We start from the raw sequence: 22,713 nt of genomic DNA, 5'->3' as shown, positions 1-22,713 counted from the left end.
GAAGGTGTCTACATCATCATACAAAAATGGTACAAAACTGATACATAGGGAGCCCTCTAAGGCTATGATGAACTCCCTCCCTCGGAGCCGCCTGGCCTCGATAGAATATGAGCCCCTGAAGGACCGCCCCAGGATCATCCCGCCTGTCCCCTCTATCTGGTGGTGGTGGAGGACCCATAACCCCACCACTCGATGCCTGTCTCCTCTAGCTCCCTCCCGTAGCTGTCGCTGTACGTGATGGTCTATGGAAGCTCCTCGCCCACTAATCTGCTGGCACCGCACCATAGTAGAGATCTCGCCAGTAGGTAATCTCCTCCCCTGCTCGCAGGACATAAGCATTTCCTACCCCTGTGTCCTCTAATGCCTGTCTCCCCGCCCTCAGCGCTATCTCAGCCTCTGTATAACGCTGAATAACCTAATCACACTCCCGCTCAGTATCTCTAAGCCTCCTCCTGAGCCAATCCCTCTCCCTCTCCAACTCGTGGATCTCATCTGCCTAGCCCTGGCAGATCTCCCTCAGCTCTATCAGCTCATCCTCCTTTGGGTCAGCCCCCTCTGCCTCTACCTATGGCTCCCCCTGTACGGGTACCTGCCCCTGTACCTGTACTGGTACCTATCCCTGTATCTGTCCCTATCCCTGTACCGGTACCTGTCTAGGACCCTGTGCTGCTGGCACCTATAGAGGCAATCCACCGCGACCCCTCACCACCCGAGCTTGTCTCTCCTCACCACCCTCCCTCTAAGGTGCAACCCTCCTCTCTCCAACTGCTCCCCTCCTCCTCCGTCGGCCTCTGCCCCCATCACCTCCACCATCATCATCCTCTCCACCCGCATCTCCATCCAATGGCTCTCCCAGATCCGTCAACCGTGGGAAGGGATGCTCTGCCCAGTATGCTGTGTACTCAGCATCCATGCCGGCATCCTCAATCTCTAGCCACATGTCCCAGGGTAGGGGCATCATCTCTACCAGCTGTGTAACTGCCTGATCATATGACAGCAAGGGCCCAAACTATGCCTGATCTCTGACAGTCCGTGCATACATGCCTGAGCTCCGTGGCATCCTCTGAATCCTACCAAACTATCGGCCAACCCTGTCCACTAGCTGCCTCTCCAGCACATAGGGCGTCCACCCAATCAAGTACCTACTCTGGAAGGTGTAGGGAAGCTCAACTGCATCCTCCTCCCACTGCTCACATCCCAGATATGGTCTCCATATGACCATGTCAGTATCATCTATCACCCACCGCCAATGCTCCAACCTACCAATCCGTGGCTGCAACGTGATCATATCATATAAGTGCACAAAGTTGCATCCATGTCCCCTACCTCTGAAGTGTATCAGCCTCGTCACTGGCAGATGCTCATAAGCCCATACCTGCAGCAATGTCACCCCACAGCCCAATCCCACTGATCCGTGGTGCACGAACTGATGCAGCTCATAATAGAGGTGTGCCAGCACACATGGTCCCCAAGAATATCTGGTGTGTTGCGTCACCAGTGTCTCTAGTGCTCCTCCCCAACCCACAGCCAACCCTTGTGTTGCCCTATCTAGACACAGGAACCCACTGATCACTCCTCCTACCACTGCTGGCAGTGCTAGCCCTGTGGCTATCATAGTGTCCCACGCGATGTGTCCTACCCTCATCTCTAGTCCTGGGTCCTAGAATACTCGTCTTAGGGCCTCCCTGTCTCCATCTCGATCGTATGGGATCAGCTCTCCATCGATCAATATCCTCAGTATCCTATATACATCCTCAAGGGTGACTGTCATCTCACCCATCGGCAAATGAAAAGTATAGGTCTCAGAGTGCCATCTCTTCACCAGCGTAGTCAATAGTCCCATGTTCACCCGAAACTCAAGCACATACAGAATATGTCTCGATCCCATAGCCTCAATCGCAGCTCAGTCCTCGGCTGTCAACTTAGGTCGCAACCTTTGCATCAACGGGAATCTCTCCCGTGACTCTAACATAGGCAAATACTCCTACACTCAAGCAAATCAATCATCTCAGTCCTAGTGACACTCACTGTTCATCACAAAGTGTTGCTTCTATCCTAGTGGTACTCCCTGTTCAGCACAAAGTACTACGTGTTTGGCACTCCCTGTTCATCACAAAGTGCTGCTCACATTTGCACTCACTGTTCATCACAAAGTGCTGCTCACATTTTCACTCACTGTTCATCACAAAGTGCTGCTCATATTTTAGTACTCCCTATTCATCACAAAGTACTATATCTTGGTACTCACTGTTCATCACAAAGTGCCCTGATCTATCTTATCCTAGGGCCTATGCTTGAGTGAATCCTCTTGAGTAGTTTCCTAATTGGCAACATATGTTCTATCACAGAATTGTCAATCCTAGCCCTATTTGTTATCCTAGTCTTCCCTAGAGGACCTGCTTGAGTGTATCCTCTCAGTAGCTTATCCACTCGACAGCGTATGTTCATCACAGAACTACTGATTTGACCTCGAAGACACAACTTCACATTTTTAAAACACAAATGCGCTTACCTGACATAAATGCGCTTGAAGACTGTACATACGCGCCTGACAAACACAGACGTGCCTATGCTTTGCACAGACGCGCCTGGGCGACATAGACGTGCCTTCTTGGCACAAATGTGACTGACCATCACAAACGCGACAGCATTTGACACAGACGCAGGTTCAAACGCAGACGCGCCTCACGAGCACAGACGTGCCTGGCACCAACGCAGACACGCCTGGACGTTTTTTGACACTTTTTGGACCCTAGTCTAAGCACATTTATTGCTCTACCTACCATGCATTAATGATAAAATTAAATGCTTCAAAGTACAAGTAGATTTGGTGGTACTTACCGGCTCTCCTGCCTCTGCTGGCCTCTGGAATCGGCAAATGCGGTCGAATCTATGAATGAAAGCCATCGCTGTTGACTGCTGCTGCTCTATTTTCGCTCTGCAATATGCTCTCGTGGATGTGTAGATGACAATGAGGATGTATTTTCCCCCCCGTGGTCTATCTTATAGCCTACCCTAGCCCTCGCCTTCGTTTCCCGAGTCAGTCTTCTTTATCTTGTGACTCTGTCACTTTATCCGGTCATTATTTTCTAGCCTTTCTTTCTTATCGAGAGATTGTCTGCAATCTTTTCAGACATTTTCATCCAATCTCTCAAGGGGGCATATCATTCCCATCCTGGGGCAACTCTGTATCAGTTCATCTTATCTTCTTTGAAACAACGCGACAAGCCGCATTGTCTCAAAGAGGGGCAAAATGTAGACACCCAAAATTGTCATGACTAATTAAATAAATATTTTATTTATTTAATTACTTTAGCCTAATTCTTCTATTAATTAAATAAATCTTTATTTATTTAATTAATTCATTTATCCTCTTCTAGCCTTATTTCTCATTTAAATAAATACATTTATTTATTTAAATTATCCTTTTCCTAAATTAAATAAATATCTTATTTATTTAATTGATCCCACTCCTTCTATTAATTAAATAAATCTTTATTTATTTAATTAATTCATTAACCTTTTCTACCCATGACACATGTCATTCATCTCTTAATTCATACACTACCTACCCCTTTCATTATTTTATTATTTCTTTTACCTACCCTCTAATCATAGCCGACCTCCTTTTACACCTTTGAATCTTATCCCTCCATTTCATATAGTGTCTTCTATATAAGGAGATGCTTCCTTCATTATCAAACCCTAATGAATCAATTTATGCAATTGACTACACTACGATCCTACTTGCAACCACATTCCGTTCTTTGTTGAGCTCTATAAAATCTGAGAGCAAATATATCAAGCAAGATCAATGGAGATAGGAAGAATGGAGATCAAAACCCTATTGGACATGTGATGGTATAATCTTTGTGATTTCATTTGATTTGCATTGTCTTAGGTAATCTTCATATGTTATGGTGGATGTTTGTTGATTGTTAGGCTAGGGTTTTGTGGTTGAATTCATTTAGCCTTTCCATATCATTATTATTGTTATCCATTTTCACCATATACAAGTGTAAATATTCCTTCTTATTCTAATTAGGAAATTTTCTTCCCTTATGTAAAATATTCGTATAAGGAAGTTAGGAAGATGCACATACTTTGATCATAATGGTGAGATGTAACTTATCCTTGTGCTTTTATTCCAATAGATTATGTGTTATAAATAACTATCTTGTTAAGATAGTATGATTATTTTTATCTATTGACAATTTTGGTTGCCTATAAGGAACCTATCTTAATTCCTTCTACTTGAATGTAAAAGAACATATAAAACTAGATTAACTTGTTGTGCTTTACTCTTCTAATTGTAGTGGTATTGATAAATAATATTTTTATCTTATGTCATGAACTAATAGTCTTACTATTCATATGAAAAAGACACTATATTATATATTATAGTGGATCATTGATTTCATATTTTCTAATTAATAGTAGTTATTATTGTTGGGAAACAAGTTGAAGAAAGCTTGCAATATAAACTTTCTTATGTGACTACAAATATGAGAAGATTACCAAATCTAAAATTAAATCTGAAATTGACATTTTATTACACCATTCAACATAAATATAGAAACAACCATACCAAAAGATACTCTAGATTTATGTGGAGAAATTCTTTTGGGAAAAAAATCCACGAGAGAATGAGGGAAAGTATATAATTATTCTCCAAAAGATAGAATACCAAAATATTACACTTCACTATACTTATACAAAGGATCCTGGGACTACTTGGAAACAATGACCAATAAATGATTAAATAACTATGCCTTGACTCTAATTTATAGCCAAATGGGAAACAAAAAAAGCATTACTATTTTACCCAAATAAGGTGCCAAAACCACTTGCAAAAATCCATACCTTGGAGGATCAATAGGCAATAGAAATAATAAATAATAAATAACTCTTAAAGTGACTCCTCATGGGTGCCAAACACAAACCCACTTAGTCTTTACAGATTCTGAGTGCTTTGAAGCCTATGATGAATATTCAAAACCTTAAATGGACACGTTTTATCTTTCCAACCTTGATCTCCTTATGTGCAACTCTTCATGTCTCATTATGGACATGGGAAGGAGTTTATTTTATCCATTTTGATAATTTATATTTATAACCTCTTGAAGATTCAATTGAAAATAGCCATACAATACAAATATTTAATATTTTTCTCACATCTCCTAGGGTACACTTTCCAAAGAACATGTCAAAACATATGAATGGCTTAGGATTGCAAGGTTATTTTGATCTTGTCCTAACATTCTCCAACTTGTAATTATAGTTTTCAATTACCATTCATGATAAAATACCAATCATTGTATTGTATGTTGTCAACATGTTTTCAATAATCTCTATTTCAAAATCACAAGTAGTAGGAATAAAAAATAGGAAACTAATATTTGTTAGTTTTGCAACAAGAGAGAAAATTTCACCAAAATCAACTCTCTCTCTCTAGGAGTATCCCTTAGCTACCAATCTAGCCTTGTACTAGTCTAAGTGTCCATTTTCTAATGACCCGCCAAGAAACCCCAAAGGGATTAAGCTAAAACACAAGAATAGAGTGCAAACAATTTTGTTTTAAAGATTTTAAACACAACGCAATGATACAATGAGATATCAAAGTTCATATTACACAACGGAAGACTTCAAATAACACCTAAAGAGTTTCCAACGTGATTACTTAATTAAACACTTAACTCAACTCATGCTAATTAATCCAATTAAGTTGATTAACTTAATCACAAGATATTACCTTTAAACAAGGATATAATTCGTTTAGTGAATTAAAATTATAGATAACATGACGAGGTTCTTCCATAGAGGTTAACTGTATAGATAACATGACTAAGGTTCATCCAATAAATTTTAGCCAAGCATTACGTACAATCTTACATTACATATATATGCCATGCATCTAATTTCATAACATACATAAATTTCATCATAAACTAATAAATAATTTCCATGCATACTTTAATTTCATTGTCAACAATTGATTACATTCGATTAATCAAATCTACATTCTCTCATGATCCAAATGACTGCATTTAAATAAGATGAATATATATATGCATTTAAGATTAACTTCATCTAATCCACATTTTAAGTTCTAACATAATGCCATCCATACATGCTAAATTAAAAAGGAAACATACGAACATAACCATCACATAACACCGAAATGATCTCGGAGTTCACCCTTCATGTGCTACATCTCTGGGTCTGCTCAACTACAAGACCCCTCTGATAATTGAATAATAGTGAAGAATACATAAGGTCACATCATTTGCAATCCTACCATAAAGGCGAACATAACCAATAATACGTACAACCCCATTGGTCAAATAAATAAATGAATGATCCCTCAAAAGGAAAGGATCCAACTGAACATAATAAGAAGTAATTACAAAAGATCAAATGGAGCATCAATGAAGCTAAATCTTCAGAACCTAATGTCTAACATGATATCAGGTTCCCACGAGGGCTTAAACATGAGGACAACTCCGCACCAATGCTCATATCAAAGACAACAATTCAACACACTAGCGAACATAAGGGACAAGTGTCATCACATAACTTGGTATGGTTACCATGGCAGGTCTTCATAGGTTTTGGCCCTATCCACTGGGTTACCCTAGAAACCTAATCCGAACCACCAACCCATCCAAGCCTTATGTGGACCCAACACAACCTTTCGTGAAGAAAAGATTGATAGTTTGCCATGTCAAGATTTCTCACTGCATGTTGAGTTTGTACTAGCACTCATCACATACATGAGGCACAATTATCTTACTTAGTGATTCATTAACTAACTCTCTAATATGCTATTAGATTATTAGTTATTTGGACACACTTTCGATGGGATTCCCAGTAGCCACTTTGGGCATGATGCTCAATTGAAAGCCACTTTCTCCTATGACCCTAGACCATACTCAACGAACTCCTAAATCAAAGAATACACAAGGTCAAGCAAACAGAGTTCAAAATGGAGATAATACCCACCTGGTCAAACAAGACTTCATATGAGGTACACTGACAAATGATACTCTATCTAGAGACCTGACCAACTATGGTCAACAACAAATCAACATTCAACACCAACATAAAGGACAAGACCGGTTACAATGCCATCACAAGAAAGCAGTCAAACTTGGGATCGAGGATAGAAATAGGTACCCACTTAAATCTTACGTCAGGGTCCAACAAACAAAATCAAAGACTTGCCACTTCTTAAGCAAATGTGAATACATAAATTTAAACATGCATAGGCAATAACCGGAAAAAATAATCTTTTTCCATATTAATTTAAACTTAAAAAAAAAATCGATCCAATTTTCTGAATGATCTAAGTTTGATTGCAGTTTGTCTACCTCATCTAGGTACAAATCATTCATGGTTTTCTAACTCACTAAGTTTGTTTGCATCAAACATAACATAAATACATAATCATGAGTTTTTAAACCAAATTCACATGAATAAAATTAAATAAACATTAACCAACTAAATATGATATTTATTCTTCAAATAAAACATCATTCTCATACTGGTGTGAAAATAATTTACCCAAATTCATCTTTTCCAGAACCAAGCTACACTTTTCAGATCAAGGAAATATATATTTAAAGAAACCAAATATGGATAATTCATTCCCAAATTAACAAATTATTTCCTTGCGTACATATTAAAAAATACCAGAATTAAATATTAATTAATTAATATATACCTATTAATCCGTGATTAATAAAATATATACAATTATTAATTAAAAATAAAATTTCAAATTAAATATTAATTAATATATATATATATATCTCAATTAATAAAATATATATTAAGTAATAATTAATAATAAACAAAAACTTTATTTTAAATAATAATTAATATTATTATGATATTTTTTTTCAACGATAAAAAAAAAAACAATGATACTGGGGTACCCATGTGGGCCCTGTCTGTTTTCCCAAGGGACATTGGCAGCAGACACTACCATTGGTAGCATTGCTACTAATTCGTAGCAGATCGCTACTCTTAGTAGCACTGCTACCAATTGGTAGCAGTCCGCTACCTTGGGTAGCACTGCTACCAAAGGGTAGCAGCCACCCCATGTGGGGGGGGGCAGGGTTTATTATTATTATTATTATTTTCAAATATAAGTTTTAAAACAGAACAACCCAATTTTCCTTTTTTTTTTTTTTAACATAGTCTCAACCAAAGACTTAAATATACTTTCCAGAATGTCCATGACTTTCAAAAATATAAAATTTTGTTGAATAACTAGACTAAAATAGGCAATCTTTCTTCAACCAAACGTCATATTTGGGCCAAAAGAGTTCTTTTTCATGCAATGTTTCTACCAATCTGCCAAACTGCAGACTAATTTTCAATTTAAACTTAACTAGAAAACATTCAATGGATTTTAAACAAAATTTATCAAGAACAACCAAACCCATTTTTTTAATTTTTTTGAAAACCAATTTGAACAACCAAAAATGCAATCTAGAGGTTTGGAAAGGAAGCAAGGAGGGTTTTAAATTCAGAAATTAAACTACAACTCCTTCATTTTCCCAAATACATAAGATTTTTAACCTTTACAACCAGATTTCAACAAAATCCAAAAACAATTTCTTTACGCAAAGAAAAGAGGAAATAAACTAGAGACCTACCTAATTCAGCAATCTTGAAAGAGATTTGAAGGAAAGTCCAACCTGCAAGCTCCAGAAATCCTTCTTCCTCCAAAAATGTTCTCCGAGAAACATTTTCCAAAATGTCTCTCTCGTAAATATTTTCCAAAAATTCATCCTCCCAAAAATATTTTCCTAACCTAGGTTAAATGGGAAATGTTCTTTGACCAAAATTCCCATTTTTAAATAAAAAATACTTTTACACAATTAAAAATTAATTTCTAATTAGAAAAAACAAAATGCTTTCTCTTCCTCATTTAATTTCTAATTTTCTCAATATTAACAAAACTAACATTTATATTTCAAAATATTTAATGAGGGCAAAATATTTTCAATTAAAATAAAATCCCAAAATCATTCTTTCAAACTATATCAAATATATTAAACTTGCTTTTTTAATTAAAATTGATTTTCCCAAATAATTGAATTTAACCTTTCTATTCCAAAATGCCAAAGAGATTAAATTAAATCTATTTCAAATAAATTTAATCTTTCCTTTCAAAAAGCATAACTGAAAATATTTATCATTTAAAATTAACCATTTAATTGAACTTGCTACCAACTTGCATTGATCAATTCTAATTAATGATTAATCACATAAAAGGGAACTTATTTAATTTAGTCCCTTAATTACAATGCACAAATGCACATTTAATGAAATTAAATACTAAGGATTAAATACTCAATTTAACCACACACAACCCAAGAAAGACAAACAGACATATGACCTGCATATCCCACCAAAGGGGATACTAACACACCACTGACGACGCTCAGTTGAGCATGACTAGGGTCACATGAGGGTCTCACGACCACCTAATCTAGTTTATAAGGGCCAAAGAGGTACACTCAAACCTGCGAATCCAAGCGGAGATGAACCTCACACCCATGCGACACTGTACCTGAAATATCTTGCAACCAAGAGTCATACATGGATACATATATATGCTTAATGAAAGTGTTAGCTAGAGATTAATACCATGACATAGGAAAACTAATAAACTTGAATACGAATTGGTGCGAAAACCACATTAACAAGTACACACAATAATCAGAACATCTGACTATAACATTATAACATGATAAACTAACCAAGGTCAAACTGAGATTAGAAATTGATTAGGGCAGGGGTACTACATTCTCCCCCCTAGATTCTGACTTACTCCTGGAAGTCATAAGGGTAGACAGAAAGTATGTTGCACGCCTCAGCGCTGAAACTCATTTATGAAATATCAAATTTCACATAGGAATCTTTTCACAAATAAATGAAACATTATTGCTAAAACCTCTATGAATGGCATTATGCATCGGTAAGGTACATCTAATCCTATACATTCCTTAAAACATTCTAGGAACTATCTACAATCATAGCAGAGAAACAATAATTTTCTTCTTTTCATCACACCAAATTACTGCATTAAAAAGAGGTAAACAACAATTACCATACTCATCTATCAAATATGACCAGAAAATGTGCCATCATGATCAATTTCTTTTACCAATCCATTCTCATCATGAAATTTTATCGCATAGAACTAGCTTCAAAATTCAAATTCTACAACCAAGTTAACTTTCATGAAATAAGAGAAACATATATAACTCAATTGTTTACACTTGCCAAGCATATAAAAACCTTTCCAATGACTATGTCCCATAACATAGTGATAAGTTAACACAATTTACTCCATGATTACACATTATAACCATCCACATAACTAGAATGCACAACTCAAAAGGCCACATGTGAGCATGTCTAATGATCGGTCAAAGATAACATGCACGATCAACATCTCTATGCCTGATCTCAGAACAAAAATATGATAAAAAATATCTAACATCTCACTCAAGGGCTTGATGGTGCTAGGGCACACCATAGTGGTACTACCTTCCATAGAAGAACTTCGTGAACATCCCTTGTTGAGTAAGGTGGTTAGCCTCCAAGATATAGTCACCACACATAGGTAGGTAGTGGATCCTAGCTGCATCACAACCTCACATACCCCCATCATCAAGGTTCCCTACATCTACTTCCTCGTACACACTCAACCAAGACTATCGCATATGTCCTTGGAGAGGAATTTCACTTTTCAACACAAGACCAACATACAAAAAGAATAAGGATAAACCAGTTTAGCCACCAAAGTACAGATGAATAAAGATAATAAATCATCAATTCCAATAGTAAGGCAATAAAATAATCCAGAATTTGCAACACCAAATCAAGTAAGTAAAAGATCGCAAGATCATGGCTAAACCTTCAAAGTCAAAATAGAATAAATTGCTGGTCCATAAAGAAATAAATAACAATATCACAACTACACATAACATTAATATTGGGACTAGCATCTAGCAACCAACAAGAATGAAGGGAACAATCGTATAGTTGTCGCAGTAGATCATCATATGGTGCAGCCTAGTCACACATCCACATGGCATGGCAGTTTGCACCTCAACATCACCTTGCATCACGTCGTCATGCACCATGGCAATCCTCCAAGCGGAGAAGACACACAATGGACATATCCTGCATGGTAGTGTACCTCGTAGAAAAAGGCATGCACAGGTCACAACCCGCATAGCGATGTACCTCTCAGGATACTCGTTGTAAGATAGAGGTATACATGGCTAAGGTCCACCCATGTGTCTACCAACACCTACTAACTAGCAGATTGTGTTAACAAAACCTACCTTTCATGAAGACAAGGCAAAAGATCCTCCACAATACACCATCACTATGTGTTGAAATGTGGTGATTGATCAGCAAAGTATTGTACACTCAACACGTATCCTCGTCGGGGTCCGGGGTTGGGCCAGGCCCCGAGTAGGGGTTTGGGGGCAGCAGCCCCCGAGAAAAGTGGGGGTTCGGGGGCGGGAGCCCCCGAGAAATTTTCTTTTTGCCATTTTTGTTGATGAAAACTAACATTGTAATAAAACCCTAAAAAGGTCAACTTTGTTTGTTGCCCTAAAAATGCATGTTATAAGCAGCTGGGATGCTTAAGGCATTGTAAGGTTGATGTACTGTTTTTACTAGATAATAAGAAAGATTGGACGACTGTGTATGGTGGATGTAACCCATTCTAGGTGAACCACGTTAAATCTCTGTGTTATCTGTGTCCTATTTTATTTCTTTATCTTTTGTATTTAAATCTGCATATAATTGTTAGTTCATATTTGCTTCGGATCTGCTTGAAACCCTAACAATTGGTATCAGAGCTAGGTTTTCTCTAAATTAGCAGGACTTTCAGATTTGAGTGGGAGCAATGGAGGATTCCAAATTGAAGGTCGAAAAGTTTAACGACCAGAATTATCAGTTATGGAAAATGCAGATGGAGGATTACCTGTATCAAAAGGATTTGTGGCGGCCATTGGAAGGAAAGGCAAAGAAAGCGACCACAATGTCAGATGAAGAGTGGGACATTTTAGATAGAAAGGCAATGGGATCCATTCGATTGTGCCTTGCATCATCTGTAGCATTCAATATAACAAAAGTAAAAATGACTGTAGATTTGATGGCGACATTGGCTAAGTTGTATGAGAAACCCTCGGCTTCGAATAAGGTATTTCTTATGAAGCGTCTATTTAATTTGAAAATGAGTGAGGGAGGATCTGTAGCAGAGCACTTAAATGAATTTAATACAATTACCAATCAATTGTCTTCAGCAAAAATTACTTTTGCAGAAGAGGTTAGGGCTCTCTTGATTTTATGTTCTTTGCTAGAAAGCTGGAATAGCTTGGTTATGGCTGTAAGTAACTCTGTCTCTGGTAAAAATACTTTGGCATTTGATGATATTATTGGTGCTATCCTAAGCGAGGAAATGCGAAGGAAAAGCATAGGTGAGATTCCAACATCATCGGGTAGTCTTTTGAATGTGGAGAACAGAGGAAGATCAAAGGAAAGAGGAAAAGGCCCTGGGAATGAGAAGTCACAAGGGAAGTCAAAGAATGGATGCCCTCAATCTAGAGGAAAGAAAGATTGTTGGTACTGTGGAAAGCCTGGTCATCTAAAGAAAGACTGTTGGTCTGGAAAAAACAAAGAAGGAGACAAAAATAAAAATCACAGTAAGGAAGCTAATATTGCAAGTAATACTTTACAAGATGCTTTAATCTTATGTTTGGATAATGTTAATGATTCCTGGGTAATAGATTCTGGGGCTTCATTTCATGCTACACCCCATAGAAAATATTTTCTAGATTATGTTCAAGGTGATTTTGGACAAGTATATTTGGGTGATGATGAGCCCTGTCAAATTGTTGGAAAAGGAAAGATAAAAATCAAGTTGCAGAATGGAAATGGTTGGTTTCTGCAGGAGGTAAGACATGTTCCTAATTTAAGAAGAAATTTAATTTCTGCAGGGCAACGAGGTAGTGAAGGTTGCATAGTTACCCTCTTAGACAGTATGTGGAAGGTCGCTAAAGGATCATTAGTAATAGCTAAAGGTGCGAAGGTAGGCACATTATATCTGTGTACAGGTAACACTTACTCTACCCTAGTTGCTACAGATAAAGTTATTGTAGGGACAACAACAATAAATGTTGCAAGAACAGATTCGATAATGTGGCACCATAGGCTTGGGCACATGAGTGAGAAAGGGATGAAAACCCTTCACTCCAAAAATCTATTGCCAGGACTAAAGAAGATTGATTTAGAGTTCTATGAAAACTGTGTTTATGGTAAACAGAAAAGAGTCAGATTTCTCAAGGTTGGGAAAGAGAAGAAGAGTGAGAAATTAGAGCTTGTACATTTAGATGTATGGGGACCGGCTCAAGTATCATCTCTTGGTGGCTCTTATTATTATGTTATTTTTATTGATGACTCAACCAGAAAAACATGGGTATATTTCCTAAAACAAAAATCAGATGTTTTTGAAACTTTTAAGAAATGGAAAGCTTTGGTTGAGAACGAGATAGGAAAAAAGTTGAAGTGTCTTAGATTAGATAATGGAGGTGATTATTGCAGCAAAGCATTTGAATATTACTACTCCTTAAATGGGATTCAAAAGCAGAAGACAGTTCTAGGAACTCCACAGGAAAATGGTGTGTCAAAGAGAATGAATAGGACTATCATGGAACACGCGAGGAGCATGAGATTGCATGCTGGATTGCCCTTACATTTTTTTGGCAGATGTTGTACATACTACTGTCTATTTGATAAAGAGAGGACCTTCAACCCCTTTGGATGGTGGTATTCTAGAGGAGGCATGGACTGGTAAAAAGGTAAATTATTCTTTTCTAAAAACTTTTGGTTGCGAAACTTTTGTCCATGTTGATAAAGAAAATGAAACCAAGCTTGATACTAAATCTCATAAATGTACCTTCATTGGATATGGGATAGATGAATATGGCTAGCGGTTATGGGATTTTGAAAATAAGAAAATAATTAGAAGTAGAGATGTTATATTCAATGAGAAGGTTATGTATAAAGAACAAATGCAGGAAAAGAAGCATGAACAGGCCAAACAAGAATATGTGGTGTTGGATGAGATTCTTGAAAATGAAATGCCACAAGTACCTGATGCTTAGCAACAACAGATTCTGGAAAACTGTCTCGCTGAGGTAGAAAAGAAATATTTACAAGAGAGTGTAAAAGAGTCAAATTTCATTTCATTATCCATAGATGATGCTACTACGATAGATAACACTGCTTGGGTTTGTATGCATGTGTACACCATAAAAGTACATGTCTGTCGAGCTCATCTACTCTGGGTTCATAAAATGAGGGGCAATTCAACAACAAAAAACTTATATTTGGAAGTTACAAAAGATTTGAATGAAATTGCTGGTATGGATGACTTGACAATTGCTAAGAAGTTGATGTATATTAAAGCTGATGGATCTGCAGTAATGCAAGGTGAAAGGACCAGTCTTTGCATAAGATTACAAACTAGTATTGCACCATACATGGTTGGCATTCACTGCATGGCCCATTGAATGAATTTAGCATATAGAATTGTAAGCAATTTCCCTATAGTGTCAAAAGTTGAAGATCTGGTCCACGAGCTCCACTCATACTTCTATCGAAGTCCTAAACGTTTTGTAGAATTTTAGATTTTTGCTGAGGGAGTAACATCAACAAACAGCCTTCTCAAGGATATTGAGACTAGATGGATCTCCTTGCATGGACCAGCGGAATGATTTCTAACAAAATATCAATCCTTGATCGGACTAATGTATGAGCAACACCTCACAGTAGACAAACCTCCTGATCTGTTACATAAGTTAAGTGATATAGAGACTCTGTTAACTTTAGCTAGTCTTCTCCCCATGTCGGATTCAATGAACAAACTTGTTAAGAAATCCTAAGATAGAACTATGTATATCAATGAGTATAGCACTCTATATAAAATGACATGCTTGAGCCTGGATGGTCTATATTCAGATCTAACAGGGCGAAGCCCAAATTTTTTTAGGTGGCAGATAGTTACAGATTTGAATCATGCTGAATTTTTTTTACATTTCAATACAAAAAATGAGTTATGTGTCTTTGTCAAAGGATTTCAGATACCAATGCACCAATCTAAGATGGGCAAGCGAGGCAGAGCACTACCAATTAAAATGTAAGATTTTGATAGGATTGTTAAATCTGTTAGTGATAATTTGAAGTCTTGTATATGAATTTTCAACTGAGATTCATGAAAGATTCCCTAGAGAAGAAATACTTGAAGCTATAGGTTGTGTGTATCCTCAATTTTGGCATTCAATTGGAGATAATCCTAATGACACAAAGGTGTTTCATAAAAAACTAGAGCAATTGATATTGACATTTTTAAAAGATGCATATTGCAATGGACAACCAATAGAAGGAATTTTATATTCAGATCATCTTCAAAAATAATGTAAACACTTTGGATTATTTATGAAACAGTAGTTGGTTGACTTGGAGAATCCATTTGAACCTAGATCAATCACAAGTCTTTGGAAAAGGAAAGATCAAAGTGAAGCATTATGTATTGCAATACCAAAATATTTTAAACTTGTTGATTTATGTCAAACAATGATATTGGGGTCGGTGGAAAATGAGAGAGTTTTCAGTGCATTAGGGCTTTTGAAATCAAAGATCAGAAATAAATTAGACAAAAATTTGGAAACTTGCTTGAGGTTGTTTGCAACTCGGTATAATGTTATAGATTTTCCATATGATAGGCACTGGCAATCTGAAATTCCATGTGTGAAAGATGAGGGTTGTGCAATACTTTAAAAGTTGGTGGTCCTAGTGCTAGTGCTAGTGATGAGATAAATGATGGATCACAAACTCAGAGTCAACATTAAGACGAAGAAATCTTTGAATACCCGACTTAGAATGAAGATGAACCTATTAGTACTAGTCAATTTTGGGATCTTGAGTCAATTTGGGATATAGAAGCCTCACACTGAGCCACTGAAGTGAATTAGCATTCAGTTTATAGGTATTTATAATTATACTATAATTCTTGAGTCATATTACAATTTCAATTTGCAATACTATAGTTGTCATTGATGATTTTTGATATTATATTCCTTGAATTTGTCAATCAGAACGGATACTTATTTCATATTTTTAATTGTGAATTTGAATTATTAGTAACTAATTAGAATTTATTTTTTGAATTATTAGTAAATTGGTTCCAGAATCCACATTATATTGAACATGAAATGCAAGAATTTGTGTCACGAGATCCATAAAATCATTCATATTACATAGCTGTTAGAACCTTTCTATTGTTCTACATGAAATACTTAACTTGATGTTTATGGCAATTAGGGTTTTGAATTTTCTTTTTTGTCTTAGTTGGCTAGTAAACCGAAGTTATCGTGCATTGAAAATCTATGTTGTCCTCTCTTTATTTGTTCATGTCAACATCAAGTGTGGTCAAACGGTTGGTCAGACAATGAGACATGTTTAATGTTTCATCTCTAACTCATAGATAAATTTCATATTTAACAATTTAAGTGGTGAGTTAGTGAGTGTTGGTTTGGGTTTAAATCATAAGGTCCCCAGTTTTTTGGGTGTTAGCATTTTATGTTACCAAGTTGTATATTGTTAATGAAATTTATTTGGTCGTGAGGTCTCAAAGTGGTTTGATGCCATGCATTATAGCCGCAAGAGTTAGTGAGTAAGTCATTAATCATCTGTGTGCCACTCATCGCGCCTGTTTATGAAGGTAATTAACATAAAATATTGATTTTTGTTGGTATTTGTTGGGTCACTGCGATCAAGAGATAAATAGTTTTGAGATTTTATGGTTATCGCTAGCTCGCAGGTCCTTTATCATCATCAAGTCTATTTAAGTTGTGAGCTTGTGAGTACTGGGAGATTTTAGTTGTTGCTACCTTGCAAGATGTTTTGCACTTGACCATTTTATGTTGTGAGGTTGTGACTCTATGTGATTTTATGTTATCGCAAGGTCACAAGGTATTTGCAGCTAAGTAATTTTAATTTGCGATCATGGGATGTGGTTGGTATCGTAGCTTAGTTGGTTTCATCACTTGCTCACAAGTTTTGAAGTTGTTTAGCGTTTTATGTTGCGATCTAGCGATAGGTAAGTTTTGGTCTAATATTTTGGTCATCGCATGCTCGCGGGTTTGTAAGTCTTAAGTCAAAAAGTGTTGCAAGCATGCGATGGCGGTTAAGTGTCTTGTTGTTGTGGGATTGCAAGGGTTTAAGTCAAGTTAAGTTTCGAGCTGCGAGCTTGCAATGAAATAAGTTGTTTTATTAGATTTGTTGTGGTGGCTAGCTCGCAAGTAAAGAAAAAATATTACAAATGTTGTTGTGAGGTTGCAACTGAAGGGCTTGATGAAGATCAATAGTTGTCACTCACTCGCGAGATTATTTGAGGATTCGAAAAAGGGATTGTAAGCTTGCGATTAAGAGGATTTGGTAGCATTGTCACTAACTAGCCGGTTAATTTCCAAATGGTTATAACCGATTGTGAGTATGCGATTAAAGATGGGGATTGACACGTGAACTTGTTTGTCAAGTTCTGTAAAAGTTTTAAATGGCAATCGCCAATCAAATAGAAGGGCATGAATTCAAATTTCGCTTGAGTACTTCAACATTGAATTAATGCCATAGTAGCTAGTTCATGCAAGTGTCACAATTAATGAGACTTGAGAGATGTGATGACGCCCAAATACCATAAATTGCATGATCGAGCTGAGATTTTGTATAATTGCATTAATGCATTCTATCTTCGAGGTAATCCAGTGAATTAAGCTATGCAACAATGTTGGAGAATTTGGGTGTGGGAAAATTTCATAAAATTTGTTAAGTTTTTCTCCTGCAGCTAAAATAAGCAAGGCGACAAGTGGAACTAGAGGTTCCAAGTCCAAGGCCACAAAAAGTGGAGGACCTGGAGGTTCCAAGCCCAAGGCCACTAAGGAAAAGAAGGATAAGAAATATAAAGACGAATTTGTAGATTTGTTGCTAGGGACTTCCGTTGCTTTGAATAAAAATGATTTGGCATGGAAAGATTTATGGAGCGAATGCAAAAACCCGACCATGCTTCATATGACTGGTTCTGCTCTGTTTCATTATTTCTGGAATAATAGGGTTAAGGGTGTCCTGATGTCAAACCCTTGGGATTTAAATATGGCAAAGTTAATTGTGCTAGATGTATATGTTGATGTGGCTAGGATCAAAGAGTTGGTCAAATGCTATTGCCTAATATCTAGGGTAATTAGAAGAAAGAACGAGTCTGCCCTAGTTTCAATTAACAGAGCTAGATTTGTTGAAGCTTTCCAGATTACTGGTGCTGCATGTACAGATATAGATTCAGAGAAGATTCTAGAGGATTATGAGAAATACAAAGGTGTTATCAAGAAGCATGCAATGCCCAGATACATGCCTAGGGTGAAAAGGAAACCAATTATAATTCTAGATAGTATCAAACCACCATTTGACATCAACCCTTTCCACTATTATATGCATTGCATAATCTATGGATTATGCAAAGTGTTGGGTTTTGATGGAGATTCAATAGTGTCAGTTGAATTACTGATGATGGCTATTGACATTCAACAACCATATGTTAACAAATATTATGATTATGTTGGCTATGTGGTTGAACACATTCATAATGCTCTAGTTGAAATTCAGAGTGGTGCACCCAACCCTACATTCAAACATTATTCATTGTTGATGCATTTAATCTTGTTCTATAATGTTGAGTTCATGGATAACAAATTGGAGCTTTTCAATGAAGAATTGGGTGTCTTAATGCCAATATAAAGATGGACCCAGGTTTGGGATAGGAGTTCTCCCCATTCTTCTTTCCTTTTCTTTGAAAATTGGATTGTTTTGCCAATTATGGAAATGCTAGGAATAAATAGGGAACGATTGTGAATTAATGTTAGGAGAGTTTCAGACCTTACCAGTATGTTCCAAACTGGTCTATTTCACATAAATGGGGGGACTTTTTCTTTTTTGATAACTTTACTGTGACCAGAGTCTATGGGTGTCCTCAGCCTCCCCATATTTTACCAAAATTTGTTCCCATTAGGATTGCTTTTATGGATTTTATTTGGCAATTGACCCTAGTTGAAAACTAATACCTTGATAAACACAAGAAGGGTTCTCTTCTTACTAGGCTTTGGGTTGTGTCTAATTTTACCATTGGTAGGAGTTCCTTTGATGAAGTAAACAATTTCCTTAAATAGTATAGGTTGGTTAATGTTGTGTCTAGATTATGTGATCCTGAACAATTAATTAAATGTGTATTGCCAAAAATGACACGTTGGGCCACAATAAAGAACCATGAACCATTGGATGATGAAGATGTTAAAAATTTGCTAAAAAAAGAGGAAGTACAAGAAAGGAGAAGAAAATGGAAAAATTTGATGAGATTTGAAGCAGAATTGAAGGTTGTTGACCCTAGTTTCTTAGGTTTTTACCCTGATAACTGATACCTAGAGAGGATTAATAGAATGTTGAGTTTATATGAAACTCTGATGGAACAAATGCCCCAAATTCCAAAAGTGTCTGCTCAGCAACAAGACCCCCAAGATGTACATTCTTCACATGGCAAGATGCTACTTAGTGCTTTTGTTGATGATGTAGAGAGTGTGGATGAAGTTCAATCTACCTGAGTGCCAACTATAAAGAAATAAAAAACCAAAGAGGTCAGTACAATTGTGAGGAGAAACCCTGCTAGAGCAATTGTTAGAGAACAAGGACACTACTTTCATCAAATAAGGACACATCTTAGAGAAGCAAGGCAGAATGAAGAACAAGGAGAAATAAATGAAGCCGTTGCTCAGGGCTTTGATGAGCGTGCGATGTTGTCAAATGAGTTCATGAAAGATGATGAATTTATTAAGTCAGATGAATTTAAAAGTTTTTGACAAGGTTGAAACAAAATGAATTAAGACAAAATATGATCCTAGAGGAAGGAAATGTAGAAAAGAAAGAGGAGATCGTCAAGGCACTGTAAGAATATGATCCTGACAAGGAGCAAATATCTGTGGAATAGGCAAGACAATTTATTAAGAGCATAGGTATGATTATGATGCCTGACTGGGATATCCAGCCTATTTTTATTATTGATTAGATTAGAAAGCAAGAGGACCCAATGTTTAAAATTGAATTTGAAATTGGAGATGTAATAAGAGGATCAGGATTTAATCCTAAGTCAAAGACACTTGCTGCTTCGTCTTTGGCCCCTTCCACTCAAAAGCCCCACCTTCTAAATATCGAAGTAGAAAAGAAAGCTGACAGAATGATCTGGAATTTGCAAAACACAACTGACACAAAGATTGCCTCATTTTTTACTCAAGTTTCTTTCATGAATTTATCAAAAACAGAGGATTTGTCAAGAAGATACACAAAAACATATAGCCAATTGATTGCATTATCTAAAAAATATGAAGATACACCGATGAAGAAGGGTACTCTAGAGGAAGAGTTAGTGGAGTTGAAAGAAAAAATTGCAAATGAGCCCCCTCCAATATAGATTACAGAACAAGTACAAGAAATACTAGCTGATGTGACAACAAAAATCAAGGAATACATAGAGAAAATTGAAAACTTTGAAAAGGAACAAAATGTCAAGGCTATCTCCGTTGTGTCAGAAATTTTGAAACACAAGATTAATGTATTGAAAGCAAAAATGATGGTAGTGCATGATTTGCACATTTCTTTGAAAGAGGCAAAAAAAACATCCTCTCAAGTTGTCATTTTTCTTTGAGCTTTGTTCAATGTTTGGTCAAGAAGAAGCAGATTAATGGGTAAGCTAGATAATGCAATTATGTATACTGACGAGTTCCCTCCCAAGATCAGTGAAACTAAAGAAATGGTGGAGGTAATGAATGCAACTTATGCATTTTTCACAGGGAAGGATCTGATTATAAATGAAAAATTGCAGATATTTGGGGAAGGTTATAGTAAATTGGTTCCTTCAATTTATGGTAGTAATGGTGTTTAGAAATCAGTTTATGATTGGACAAGCGAATTTGATTTGATTCTGGAGAAAGAAGAAATAATCAAGCATATAGATGAACAAATTGATGCTGATTTCCTTAACGATATGCTTGCTTCACTATTCAAGGTTGAGGTTGACCATGCAAAGTTCATTGTTAAGGGCAGGGTAGTTACAGATGCCAGATGGATAGATTCAGTCACAAAGTTGGAAGAGTTAAAGGAATTCATTTGGCCAACGGACAAAGAGGTGGATAGGTGACAAGCCATGCTAAAGCAAAAGAAGAAATGTCAGGTTGCTACACAATATTCCTCATAGTAATTCTAAGCTTGTTGAATCCTCATATTATAAAAGGATTCCAAGATTAATTTGAGAGGGATGGCCACTTTTTCTTTTTGATTGATAGAGAGGGATGGCAAGTTGGCCACTTTTATTGATGTTGAAAACTCTGATATAGTTATAATAGTTCAACTGTTCAAGAATTTGATAAGTGCATAGCTGAATCACATTTTGAATTTACTTTTTGATATCATTATGAATATAATCTCAATATCATTTACAGTTTGAGATCTTCACATAATTGTCTTTGTGTTGAATTTATGTTTTCACTGTGAATTGAATGGTCAAGGGTTTTTTAGTTTACGTATCAATCTTGGTTGTGTATGTAATGGAATATTCATTCCTATTTATTTGCAAATGAATCTTATTGAAGTTTATTCTCAGGTTGTCTTTGAATTGTAAGTGACTCTATGCCCTAGGATAAGGCACTGGTTTGTTGTCTTGATGTTGATGTGGTGAAGTGACCTTCCAATTATAGTAGTTGATTCATTGTGGGTGAATATTTTTTCTTGTTTTCCTTTGATTAGGAAATTGTGATTTGCTTATAACATCTATCATGGAATTGGATTCTCAAAAGATATTCCCTTTAATTGAGTTGTATGCATGTTTTAATGATTATGTTGTATTCCTATCTATTGTGGTGTTTGATACTTTCATTCTTAATACTCTTATAATTTTATATGCTATGGATGTTTATGTAATATATATGGAGGTGTTATATGACTATTATGTACATGTTTTCCCTCCATGAAGTTGGCATTTACTCATACCTATAATCCGCCCACCAATTACAATGAGGTAAATCGTTAATATGATTCTAGACTAACATAAATTTTGCATTCCTGAGCATAATAGGAAGCATTAAATGAAAAATTACATACAACATAACAATGCAACAAATGAAAAAAATTAAAACTCATGAATCTGATCATTTGAAAGAGATAGAATTATACATCGGAGAGAAATAGATCATAATTTTTTTCTATTGAATAAAATTACTACTTCCATCAACCATCACAAAATAAATTTATATATAACTCCTTCAATAACCTGCACAAATCTTGACACTAAATTCTTTTCATTTTCTCTGTAAATGACTTTACAACTTGCTTCCTTCACCTAGAGTCTAGAATCACTACAAGAACCAGAAAAGGAACCCCAATGATGGTACAACTTACAAAATTGCTTAAGTCATACCGTTATCACCCTGATGCCTTCAGATGGAATGTGAGATGTTATGTTCTATTCAACAGATCATTTCCAAATGAAGGAGGAAGCCTTCATGTCCAGGAATAGAGAAAATG

At 36.3% G+C, this 22,713-nt stretch overlaps 1 protein-coding gene across 1 annotated transcript in view; it reads right to left on the bottom strand.

The window, feature by feature from the left end:
• Nucleotides 1-262: 262 nt before the first annotated feature.
• The window catches only part of LOC131069940 (ethylene-responsive transcription factor 1-like), a 61,389-nt gene continuing 38,938 nt past the window's right edge, over nucleotides 263-22,713 (bottom strand). Inside the window, exon 4 of the mRNA XM_058005486.2 lies at nucleotides 263-415. Coding sequence (XP_057861469.2) covers nucleotides 263-415 — 153 coding nt within the window. The remainder of the gene's footprint in view (nucleotides 416-22,713) is intronic.

The sequence above is a fragment of the Cryptomeria japonica genome, chromosome 6, assembly GCF_030272615.1.
Source record: "Cryptomeria japonica chromosome 6, Sugi_1.0, whole genome shotgun sequence".
NCBI classification, from domain to species: domain Eukaryota; kingdom Viridiplantae; phylum Streptophyta; class Pinopsida; order Cupressales; family Cupressaceae; genus Cryptomeria; species Cryptomeria japonica.
Note: the sequence above shows the minus strand (reverse complement) of the source record. Positions and strands in the feature narration are given on the sequence as shown.